The sequence below is a fragment of the Tupaia chinensis genome, unplaced genomic scaffold (genome assembly GCF_000334495.1).
Source record: "Tupaia chinensis unplaced genomic scaffold, TupChi_1.0 Scaffold000355_1, whole genome shotgun sequence".
Taxonomy (NCBI): domain Eukaryota; kingdom Metazoa; phylum Chordata; class Mammalia; order Scandentia; family Tupaiidae; genus Tupaia; species Tupaia belangeri.
In genome coordinates, this window is record NW_006159850.1 from 830145 (window position 1) to 841100 (window position 10956).

Genomic DNA, 10956 nt, shown 5'->3' on the forward strand with positions numbered 1-10956 from the left:
TCTCTCTCTCTCTCTCTCTCTCTCTCTGGTCAAATTAAAACAAATGAATAAATAAAATTTAGTATTTGTTTATTTATAAACAAATAAAAAAGCAACATACTCCAAGCATTGGGGCCTGTGTTGAAACCACGCCGTGGACAAACGTGCCATCCTGGTGAGGGGCAGCTGGCTCAGTGTGAGGCCCCCTGCTCGAAGCCGGCAGTCTGACTGTCACTGTCCAGAGGGACCGTTTTTCTCTGGACTGTTCAAGCAGAAAGGTCGTGACCTGCCACACCTTTTGCACTTACTTGGGGACCTTAGTCACAGTGTTCAAGTGCATGGATGAATAGAGCTAGAATTTATTTTTTTAGAGAGATTTTTGCTTAGAGCTGGAATTTTTTTTTTTTTAAAGGTTTTTGCTATAGGGCGTGTGCGCTCACCAGAGAAACAGAGAGACAGAAAGCGAGAAATCACGGGAACCAGCAGTTAGCGTAATGGCTATGTTGCTGGACTCCCACGTCGACTGCGGTTCATGTCCCGGACCCAGTGGCTTAGAACTCATGCTGGGCGCGTGTGCGTGCGTGCCCAAGATCCTGGGAGGATAATGGAGGAGAAGGGATTGCGGCGTGACCATCCCCCCTGGTGGGTGATTTCTCGCTTTCTGTCTCTATGTCTCTGTCTGTGGCGAGCGCACGCGCCCTATAGCAAAAACATCTCCAAAAGAAAAAAAAAAGAAAGAGATCACCCCCCAGGGGGGATGGCCATGGCACAATCCCTTCTCCTCCATTCTCCTCTCGGGATCTTGGGCATGCACGCACATGCGCCCTGCATGAGTTTAAGCCACTGGGTCCGGGACTTGAACCACAGTCAGCTACGTGGGAGTCCAGCGGCACAGCCATTATGCCAACTGCTGGCCCCAGTGCTGAAATTTTTAAGAAAAATTTACAAGCTAACTTCCACTTAATCCATTATCCTTTATTTTATTGAAATGTATACTTAACTGACGAAAAGACTCTTCTTGGGAGTATGCTGTCATGACATTTAAAGAGATTTCCTGGGGACCAGCAGATGGCATAGTGATTTTGTCACTGGACTCCCACATGGTCTACCATGATTCGAGTCCCAGACCCAGTGACTTGAAAATCACACTGGGTACGTGTGCATGGAAGCCTAAGATCCCAGGAGGAGAATGGAGGAGGGATTGCAGTGTGGTCATCCCCCGAGAGGTGACTTCTCGCTTTCCCTCTCACTGTCTCTGTCTCTCTCCCTGGCGAGTGCATATGCCCTAAGGCAAAAATCTTTTAAAAATACAATAAAATAAAATACAGAGGTTTCCCTTCATTTCAACTAAATTACTGTTTGTTGATCTGCTCATTTCTGCGTATTTGCCATGACAGTATTTGGATCCTATTAGGTGTACCGAGCAGATAAACTTTCCATTTTAAAGAGAAAAAAGATGTATAGGGCCAGCAGGTGGCATACTCGTTGGGCATTGGACACCCACATGGCTGACCGTGGTTCGAGTCCCAGACCTAGCGGCTGGAAACTCACACCCGGCGCATGTGCCTGCTAAAATCCCAGGAGGGGACCAGCAGTTGGCATAATGGCCATGTCGCTGGACTCCCACGTAGTCGACCGCGGTTCGAGTCCTGGACCCGGTGGCTTAAGCTCACGCTGGGCATGTGTGCGTGTGTGCCCAAGACCCTGAGAGGAGAATGGAGGAGAAGGGATTGCAGCTTGGCCATTCCCCTTGGGCAGTGATTTCTCGCTCTCTGTCTCTCTGTCTCTCTGTTTTTCTGGCGAGCGCACACGCCCTATAGCAAAAACCTCTCCCCCCTCAGGAAAAAAAAAAAAAAAACCCAGGAGGAAAGTGGAGAGGGGTCACAGCGTAGCCAGCTGGGGTGAGTCTCACTTTTCCTCTCGTGATCTCTGTCTCTTGAGAAAACCCTAAGGCAAAAATCTAAAAAAAAAAAAAAAAAAAAAAAAGAAAGAAAGAAAAGAGAAAAAGCTCTGTTGGGGTCAGCAGGCACGGAGGCTAAGGCGACCGTGGTCTGAGTCCCGGGTCCAGGGGCCTAACCACACCAGGCGTGAGCATGCGTGCCTGGAATGCTGAGGAGGATGGGGGAGAAGGGACTGGGCGTGGCCATCCCCTCGGAGGTGGTTTCTCACTTCGCCCCCATGGCAAGCACATACACCCTATAACAACAACAACAAATTTTTTGAAAAAATTTGTCTGCTCTCAAAAAAAATTTTTTAGAGTTATATAATTTATTTATGTATGTATTTATTTATATATATATTTTTTGAGAGGTTTTTGCTACAGGGTGCGTGTGCTTGCCAGAAAGACACAGAGAGACAGACAGAGGGCGCGAAATCACTCCCAGGGTCCCTTCTCCATTCTCCTCTCTGGATCTTGGGCACACACGTGCACACGCCCGGCGTGAGTTTAAGCCACTGGGTCCAGGACTCGAACCGCGGTTGGCTGCATGGGAGTCCAGCGACACAGCCATTACGCCAGGCCAGCCCCCATTCATCTGTTTATTCGAGAGATGTGTTGCTGCGGGCTGCGGCTGACTACGTGGGGTTCAGTGATGCGGCACCACCCCACCTGCCGGTCCCCCAGCCACTAACTCAGACGCCCTCAGTCTGCGGGACACAGCATGTGCTTTGCCCTCGCAGCCCCCATTCCTGTCGGTGATGACAATTTGTTTCTCTGTGATTTGCCCGAGGGTACATGCACTTGCCGGAGCATGTGGGGAGAAAGAGAAACAGCGGCGGGTGCCCGAGGCAGGGCCACACTGCAGCTCCTCTCCATCGTCCTCCGTTGGGGATTTGCGCCTGCGGCCTCTTCTAAGCTCCTGGACCCTGGGCTTGAACAGTGAGATTGGCCTGTGGCTCGGCCGCCTTACTGTGAGGCTACAGGTCGGCCCCGATTTCATGTAAATTACAACAGAAAAAATGGATTCTGATACTCAAGTTTGAAATTTATGTTGGAGAGGGACCAGCAGTTAGCATAATGGCTATGTCACTGGACTCCCATGTAGTGGACTGTGGTTTGAATCCCAGACACGGTGGCTTAAACTCATGCCAGGTGCGTGTGTGTGCGGGCCCAAATCCCAAGAAGAGAATGGAGAAGGGATTGTGGTGTGGCCATCTCCCCAGGGAGTGAATTCTTGCTCTCTGTCTCTCTGTGTCTCTGTCTTTCTGGCAAGTGCACGTGCCCTATAGCAAAAACTTCTCCAAAAAAAGGAAAAAAAATAGAGAAGAAATTTATGTTGGTGAGAAATGGAATTATCATACTAAAAGCTGCCAAAATCCTGGGAAGAGAATGGACACTTCGGCCCAAGATGGTGTCAAGAAACACGAGGCCTGGGGACCAGCAGTTAGTGTAATGGCTATGTCGCTGGACTCTCAAGTAGCTGACCGCGGTTCGAGTCCCGGACCTGGTGGCTTAAACTCACACCGGCCAAGATGGAGAATGGAGGAGAAGGGACTGCGGCGTGGCCATCCCCCCTGGGGGGTAATTTCTCACCTTCTGTCTCTCTGTCTCTCTGTCTGTCTGGCGAGCGCACGCGCCCTATAGCGAAAACCTCTTAGAAGAAAGAAAAGAAGCATGACGCCTGAGAGGCCACCCTGGGGATGCAGGGACCCTACTCAGCCGGAGGAGGTGGGAGTTTTGACTATGGAGATGTTTTTTAAAGAATTATTTTATTTAATTTTATTCATTGTCATTGTTTTATTTATTTATTTATTTATTTATTTATTTATTTATTTATTTATTTATTTGAAGTTGACTAGAGAGAGAGAAGGAAAGTGAGAAAGCAAGCTGCCAGGTCTGGGATCCGAACTGTAGTCACTCATGTGGGAGTCCAGCACCTTAGCCACCACGCCACCTGCTGGCCCCAAGTCTGGACGTTTTGAGCAGTTTCTCCAGGACAGGGTTAAAGCCAGTGGGAATGCTGTTCAGAATGAACTTTTAGCTGGAATCGGCCATTTCTGAGCTGGCTCTCCAAACAGTTCGCAAAGCCTCGCTAGGAAACGCCGCGGGCAGCCTCGGGAACAGGGCCGGGGCACAGTGGGCCGGGAGGGTTTCCACGGTCCCTCAGTTGGGATGAGCCCCTGGGCGAGGGCTGGGAGAAGCCCCCGGGTAGGGCTCTGCTTCCTCCGAGAACAGAGAACAGATGGTTTCGCGCACCAGGCTCAGTGCTGAAGGGCTCGAGTTCATTGCTGAGTGAAAACCACCAACGGTCAGAAGGTTCTGGCACACAGTCCTCGTCCAGCCGACACTGCCCAGTCTGCCGCGGAGCACCGCAGTGTGAGCCGGACTCAGTGGCACCCTGCCGTGTCCTGCCGTGGTATGTCGGTAGCTGTCAGGTGACACCATGCTGGAACAGCCTAATTCTATCCCACAGGAAGCCACTAGGCGGTGCAGCACGTGGTGACAGGCAGCCTGTGTGGCTGTGGATTCTGGACACTGCGTGGGAGCGTGGAAGCACACGTTTACGAAGGAAGCATGATGGTGGCGTGACTGGGAATGCTCCAGGCAGAGTCCTCACGGACCGCGGCCGGGGACACAGAGCAAGCAGGGCCCCGAGCTGCAGAGCTGGTGTCAGTCCCCACGGTGGCTAAACAGGTGGGGCCAGCCGATGGCATGGTGAAGGCTCTGGATCCCATGTGGCCAACAGCAAGGTTCGCGTCCCAGACCCTGGGGTTTGAGAATACCAGGTGTGTGTGTCTGCGTGTGTGTGCACGTGCATGTGTGCTCAAAACCTCAAGAGGAGAATGGAAGAGAAGGGACTGTGGAGTGGCCATCACCTTGGGGGGTGACTTCTCTCTCTGTCTCTCTCCAGGGAGCTCGCATGCCCTGTAGGAAAACAGCAGGTGGTCTGCAGGTCCGGGGTGGCTGTAGTGGAAGAGGGACGATGAACCGGCGGCCAAGTCAGTTTGCATGGCCCCACTGCGTGGACAGGCCCCGCACTGTGTCAGCCCTCGGGGTCTGGGCAGTGTGGGGAGCTGGGCAGGGGTGCAGGGCAGGACCCCATCCCCCGGGACACCCACACAAGGTGGTCCCACAGACAGGAAGGAGGGTCCAAAGTCCTGGTGCTGGGACCAGCAGTTAGCGTAATGGCTGTGTCGCTAGACTCCCATGTAGTTGACCGCGGTTCGAGTCCTGGACCCGGTGGCTTAAACTCACGCCGGGCGCATGTGCATGCGGAGAGGAGAATGGAGTAGAAGGGATTGTGGCGTGGCCATCCCCCCTGGGGGGTGATTTCTCTCTTTCTGCCTCTCTCTGTCTCTCTGGCGAGCACATGCGCCCTATAGCAAAAACCTCTCAAAAAAAAAAAAAAAAGTCCTGGGACTGAAGGAAGGCTCTCTGGGAACCCCACCCCCAGCCTCGAGCCCCGCACCCCACGGCCTGCAGGACTTGCCAGGCAGTGTGGGCACTCACCTGTCTACACCTGGGGCTGTCGATCATGCCATGTATGGTGGGGGTGAGGGTGGGTGTCTGGGCATGCGGAGGGACGTGGCCTCGGGGGAGGCCGAGGACGCGGAGCAGCAGGGCATGCTCGCTCAGCTGTCCAGGCTGAGGTGGGGCTTTGGGCAGGGAACAGGGCCGGGATTGTCAGGTGACCTAGGAAGAGGGCAGGAACTGACCCGTGACCTGTGTGACCTCCCTGCGAGCCAGATCATAGCAACCAGGTGGTTAACCCCTCTCCCCTACGAGGCTGGCCGGCATGCTGAGACCCCTGTCACGCCTCCCTCCGCCCGGCCTCCCTGCTAGACCGTCCTGCTGCGGGCACGTCCAGGTGCCAGACTAGCTGGGAAAGGGCAGCAGGCCGGGTCAGGGGGTCGAGGAAGCAAGGAGCCGGGCCCCAGGGCACGGGGCGACCTGCACTCCGTGGGAGGCTGAGGACTGGGGTTTCCTTAGGCCCCTGCTTGTCACCACCTTAGAGGTGACACCTTTTCTTGGGGGTGGGGCTCGCTTCCGTTTCACGTTTTAGCACAGAGCGCATACACTTGCTGGACAGAGACGGAGGAGACCACGGTCCTTTCCTGACATCCTCCTCCTGGGATTCTGGGCACACGTGCGCACACACCCAGCATGATTTTCAAGCACCGGGTCCAGGACTCTAGAGGCAGTTGGCCACGTGGGAGTCCAGCGCCTTAACCACCATGCCACCTGCTGGCCCAGGTGGGAGCCTCAACTGGAGACCCGAGTCCCCTCTGCACAGGTGGCTGCTTAGTCATGCCCAGCGCCCCGACAGCGCCGGGCACAGCTCAGAACTGCCTCTGGCCAGCCGATGGCATGGTGGGCAACACAGCTGATCCCATACGGCCAAACACGCAGTTCAAGTCCTGGTCTCGGCAGCTCGGGAAACACACTGGGTACGTGTGTACCCAAAACCCCCAAAGGAGGACAAGACAAGAGGAGAGGAGACTGCGATGTGACCGTCCCCTGGGGGTGCTTCCCACGTCCCCCTCTCCGGCGAGCGCAATTGCAGAACAGAGAACTGTCTGGGGAGAAAGGCGGATTCCTCGCCCCTCTCCCGATCAGAGGTCTGCCGGGCCCCTTCTGACCTGTGCATGGACCAGGCCTGAGTGGATCCAGGCTCTGGTCTACATGGCAGCTCTGGACAGAGGAATGGCACAGGGGCCTGGGTGACACTGACACCGAGCTGGGGCTGGGTGACAGTGGGTGGTGGAGCCACTACAGGCCCTCCCTCCTGGGGCACCTTGCCCTTCTGTGTGAAGGGGGACCGGCCACGGGGTGCAGAGCGGGGCCACCCTAATCCTCCCCAGGAAGGCAGGGCTGTCACAGAAAGAGCCGAGGGACCTCGTGTGGCCAGAGCGGAGTATTGTGAGCCCGGGCAGGTGGGGGGTCCCTTGGAAGAAGGGGCCTTGGGACGTGAGGCCGGTGTACCAGGACGGAGTGGTCAGCCATTTTGAAATGAAGAGACGGCCTCTGACAAGAGCACCTGACGCGGAGCTGAGCTGCGGAGGGCGGCGAGGGAGTCGGGGAGCAGCCGGCAAGGGTGTGTGAAGGACTGGGTCCTTGCCCAGGGGAGAGGACCACAGCAGGGCCACAGCAGGGAGTGCCTTGTGCGCCCGCGGCCCCGAGTGTGCCGAGCACCTGGGACAGGTACAGAGCGACTCCCTTCTCCAGCCTCTGCCCTCGCCCCACTGGCCACAGAAAGGAGAGGCTGGACCCAATCAGCCGCCAAGGGCCTAGCAGGGCCTCGGTGACTGAGAAGAGTGGTGACCTGTGGTTGACGGGCCTGGCCAGGGGGACGCCGGGGTCCTCACATGTGGCTGCCATGGGCCACTCCCACGCAGGTGCCCATGGCACCCTCGGAGTGCCATGGGCCCCAGCCCTCGCCAAGCTGCCTTGTCCCCCTGCTCCTGGGCGCTGGGACCTCAGCCCGCAGGCTCCCTGCAGGGAGGGTTCGAGGGCCCGTGGGCCGAGACCTCCCAGTCTCAGGCTCGCACTCTGTCCTGCAAGGCCATCTCTGTAGGAGGACACTGGCCATGTGTCTGCCCATCACTGCCCTGGGCAGCGCCTGGCACTCGGGTGTGGGCCGTCGGCTCCGGCTTGTTTTGGGCCTGTCCTCCCACGTCTCGGCTCTGGGGACTGCCAGGACGGATGTGGGAACCACTGCAGGGGGGCCTCAGTGCGCTCCAACCCCTCCACAGAGCGGGTCCACTGCCAGCCCAGCTCTCGGCTGGCCCTGAGGCCCATCCTGGAGCCTGGCTCTTGACCGGGGCAGGCATGTCCCAAGAGAAGGCAGAGCCGGCCGGGCCTCGGGGCAGGAGGATGCAGGTGAGCAGGTGGGCTCCAGACCAGCGGGTCCCCCGGGGAGGGCGCGCCCGTGGCTGCCTGAGTCGGCCTGCCTGGCACATGCCCAGCACCTCGGCCAGCACTCCCGGACCTCACAGCACCGAGAGGCTGGCCTGGCTCCGGCACGACGGGCACGGAGCTGTGTGCGGTCACAAGTCTGCAGTGCCACCCGCCTCTGTCCGGGGACAGCGGGGGCCACAGCGGGGCACACCAGGACTTGGGCCAACACAGCAGCTGCTGCCCAGCCTCGGAGAGCCCCTAGGCCCCAGCCAGCGCCCTCGGCCGGCCTGCTGGGGTCTCTCTGGCCACCCGCCTGGGAGGGGCTTGCTCTCTGCAGAGGGCTCAGGTGGTCAGTGGCAGGACGGCCCCCCATGTGCTGCAGCCCTGTCCCCTGTGCCAGGACTCGGGGAGTACTCCCAGGGCCCATGAGCCTTGGCCAGGGTCAGGACAACATACTGGAAGAGGTAGGGGTCACGCTGCCTGTGGGAGGGGTGCAGCAGCTGCTTGGAAGTTCTCTGAGAGACACAGAGACACACGACGGGGTTCCTGTCGCCGCCCACCCACAGCCTCAGCCAGCACAGAGCGTGGGCGTGGCCTGCCCCCCATGGGCACAGCCGAGCCTCTGTCCCCGGTGCACTCCTGGTGCCCCGAGATTCCTTGAACTTGGTTGTCGACTGCGGTAAACCCTGACGTAGGTCCACGGTTTTAGCCGTTCTAAATGCACAGGTCCTACATCCCCTCGGGGCTGACCTGGGCGTGGATCTGGCGAGTCGCGGTGTCTCACGTAGGCGACCCGCACAGCACCTGTCCTCCCTTCGTTACTTGGCGTGCTGTGACCAGGTCAATCTGTGTCCCACCTGTCGGCACCTGTGCCCATGCACGGCTGAGAAACCCCTGCCACGTGGCGACACCACTGGGAGTTTACCCGTCACCTGTTTAAGACACTTGGGCTCTTCCTTTGTAAAGTTTTGCTATCGGGCGTGTGCATTCACCCGAGAGAGGCAGAGAGAGAGGGAGAGTGAGAGATCACCCCCAGGGGGAGGCCACGCTGCACGTCCTTCTCCTCCATCCTCCTCTTGGGATCTTGGACATACACACACACACACACACGCCTGGTGTGATTCAAGCCACCGGGTCTAAGACTCAAACTTAGCAGGTGGCCATGTGGGATTCAAAGCCTTAACCTCCATGTCACCTGCTGGTCCTGAATTGTTTCCTTTTAAAGTCATCAGTAAATGAGACCAGCAGATGGCATAATGGGCTCGTCACTGGACTCCTATGTAGTGGGCCGCAGTTCTAGTCCCGGACCCAGCGCTCACAACTCACACTGGCTGCATGTACATGCGTGCTCAGGACCCTGAGAGGAGAATGGAGGAGAAAGGGCTGTGGCATGGCCATCCCTCCGGGGTGATTTCTCACTGTTTCTCGAGCAAGCATGCGCGCCCTATAGCAAAAATCTCTCTTAGAAACAAAGTCATCCATACATTTCAAGGACAAGTCGCGATGCCCTTCCTTGTCAGGGGCGCAGCTCACACCTGCATGACGGGGACACTCGCTGCTGCCCTGGCCCTTCCTCTCTCGTAGGGGTCTGGCCACGGCTGCTCTCCCCAGAGTCCCATCGTACTTCACCGAGGAGCAGCAGGTGTACGAGGACGCCGAGAGGACACCGAGTGCCAGGGTGTCAGGCAGAGCGGCTTCGGACTGGAGCCAGCACGCTGTCCCGAGGCGGCTTGCCCTGTGTAGGCGGCCCGCCCACACTGGCCTTGGTGTCCCTCTGTAGGACTGTGTTAGATTGGAGGGTGCATCTCCGAGCTGGCTGGGTTCCTGCTTCCGCCCTGCAAGCCTGCTTAGGGCGGACTTCCCCTAAGGGTCTGTCCCTATCTTGCTAATACTCGTTTGTGAGTAGGTGTTACAAGCATTTAATGTAGCGAAACCTTAAAACAGCACACCAGGGGCTGGCGGGTGGCATGGTAGTTAAGGCACTGGACTCCCAACGTGGCTGACTGCAGTTCGAGGCCTGAACCTGGTGTTTTCTCACTTTCCCTCTCTCTTGCCATTTCTTTCTAGTTAATAATAATAATAATAATAATAAAATTAATTAAATAATTCTTAGAACAAAACCAAACAGCACATCAGGGTATCCCAGTGTGACTGTATCCCTTCTCCCCAGAAAGCTGCCCCCAGGGGGTCAGAGCCCAGGCAGCAGGCAGGGGCCCCTTCCCTGTGCTGTCGGGAGGCCCTGCGCTTTTCTGCAAGGCAACATTGTGTCTTAGGGACAGTCTCCTAAGATGCCTAGTTGCTGAGTCTCCGCTACACTGTATCCCTGCAGCTCCTGGCTCACTGGGATTCCAGAGGCCCCTGGGTGTGTGTAGTCTGCACCCCGACCCCCTGCAGCAGCCACATCCAGCTGGACCAGCGGGCAGGGCAGAGAAGTGAAGTGCTAGATCTGCCTGCGAAGTCTGCATTTCTGGCTTTCCGTTCTAAGTCCGAGGGTCTGGGTTTGTGTTAGGGCACACATCAGTTTAACGGTGACAAAGGCTCTCCGGATCCCCAAGCTCCCTCGCCCTACTCACACGCTTGGCTGCTAGGTTTGGGACCCCTGGAATGAGTCCAGCTCTGAGGACTGGGTTCCACCCCCGTAGGGGCAGACCCCGCTTTCCTCCTTTCTCTGCGCCTGAGGGGCAGAGGGTGCAGGTGAGGGAGGGGCCTGGACTCTCCTTGCAAGGACAGAGGGCCCAGAGGCGCCCGGCTGCAGGTGGTGGAGTAGGGCAAAGTCCTGGTGCCTGGGAGCAGCCCTCAAACGCACTTGGGACCCCGCGGGGGCAGCTGGTCAAGTAGTCCATGTCCTCCCACCGGAGCGACCAGGCCTGGGGCAACGCGCGTCTCCTCACCCACAGTCCCCAGGGGGCGCTGTGTCCCCGGGTCTCGGAGAGCAAAGCGAAAGTCGCTCCGGACACGCGGGGCGCAGTTGCGCGTGGGGTGCTGCCAGGGAAGCCCGGCCGCGGGGAGCCCCCAGCGCGCCTGGGGCAGCACCGCGCGCGCCCCGGCACGCGAGGAGCCAGCGCCCACGCTGTCGGAGGCGTCTTCTCGGAAGCGCGCCGGCTGGGGCGCCCGGTCCGGCGCGGCGAGGGCCGCGTGGG

The 10956-nt window shown here is 58.0% G+C and overlaps 1 protein-coding gene across 1 annotated transcript in view; it reads right to left on the bottom strand.

Moving 5' to 3' along the window:
• Window positions 1–10956, bottom strand: part of CDT1 (chromatin licensing and DNA replication factor 1) — a 29549-nt gene that overhangs the window by 14476 nt on the left and 4117 nt on the right. Inside the window, exons 8-9 of the mRNA XM_006152703.2 lie at window positions 10708–10918; window positions 5429–5574 (exon numbers count right to left, since the gene is read on the bottom strand). Coding sequence (XP_006152765.1) covers window positions 5429–5574; window positions 10708–10918 — 357 coding nt within the window. The remainder of the gene's footprint in view (window positions 1–5428; window positions 5575–10707; window positions 10919–10956) is intronic.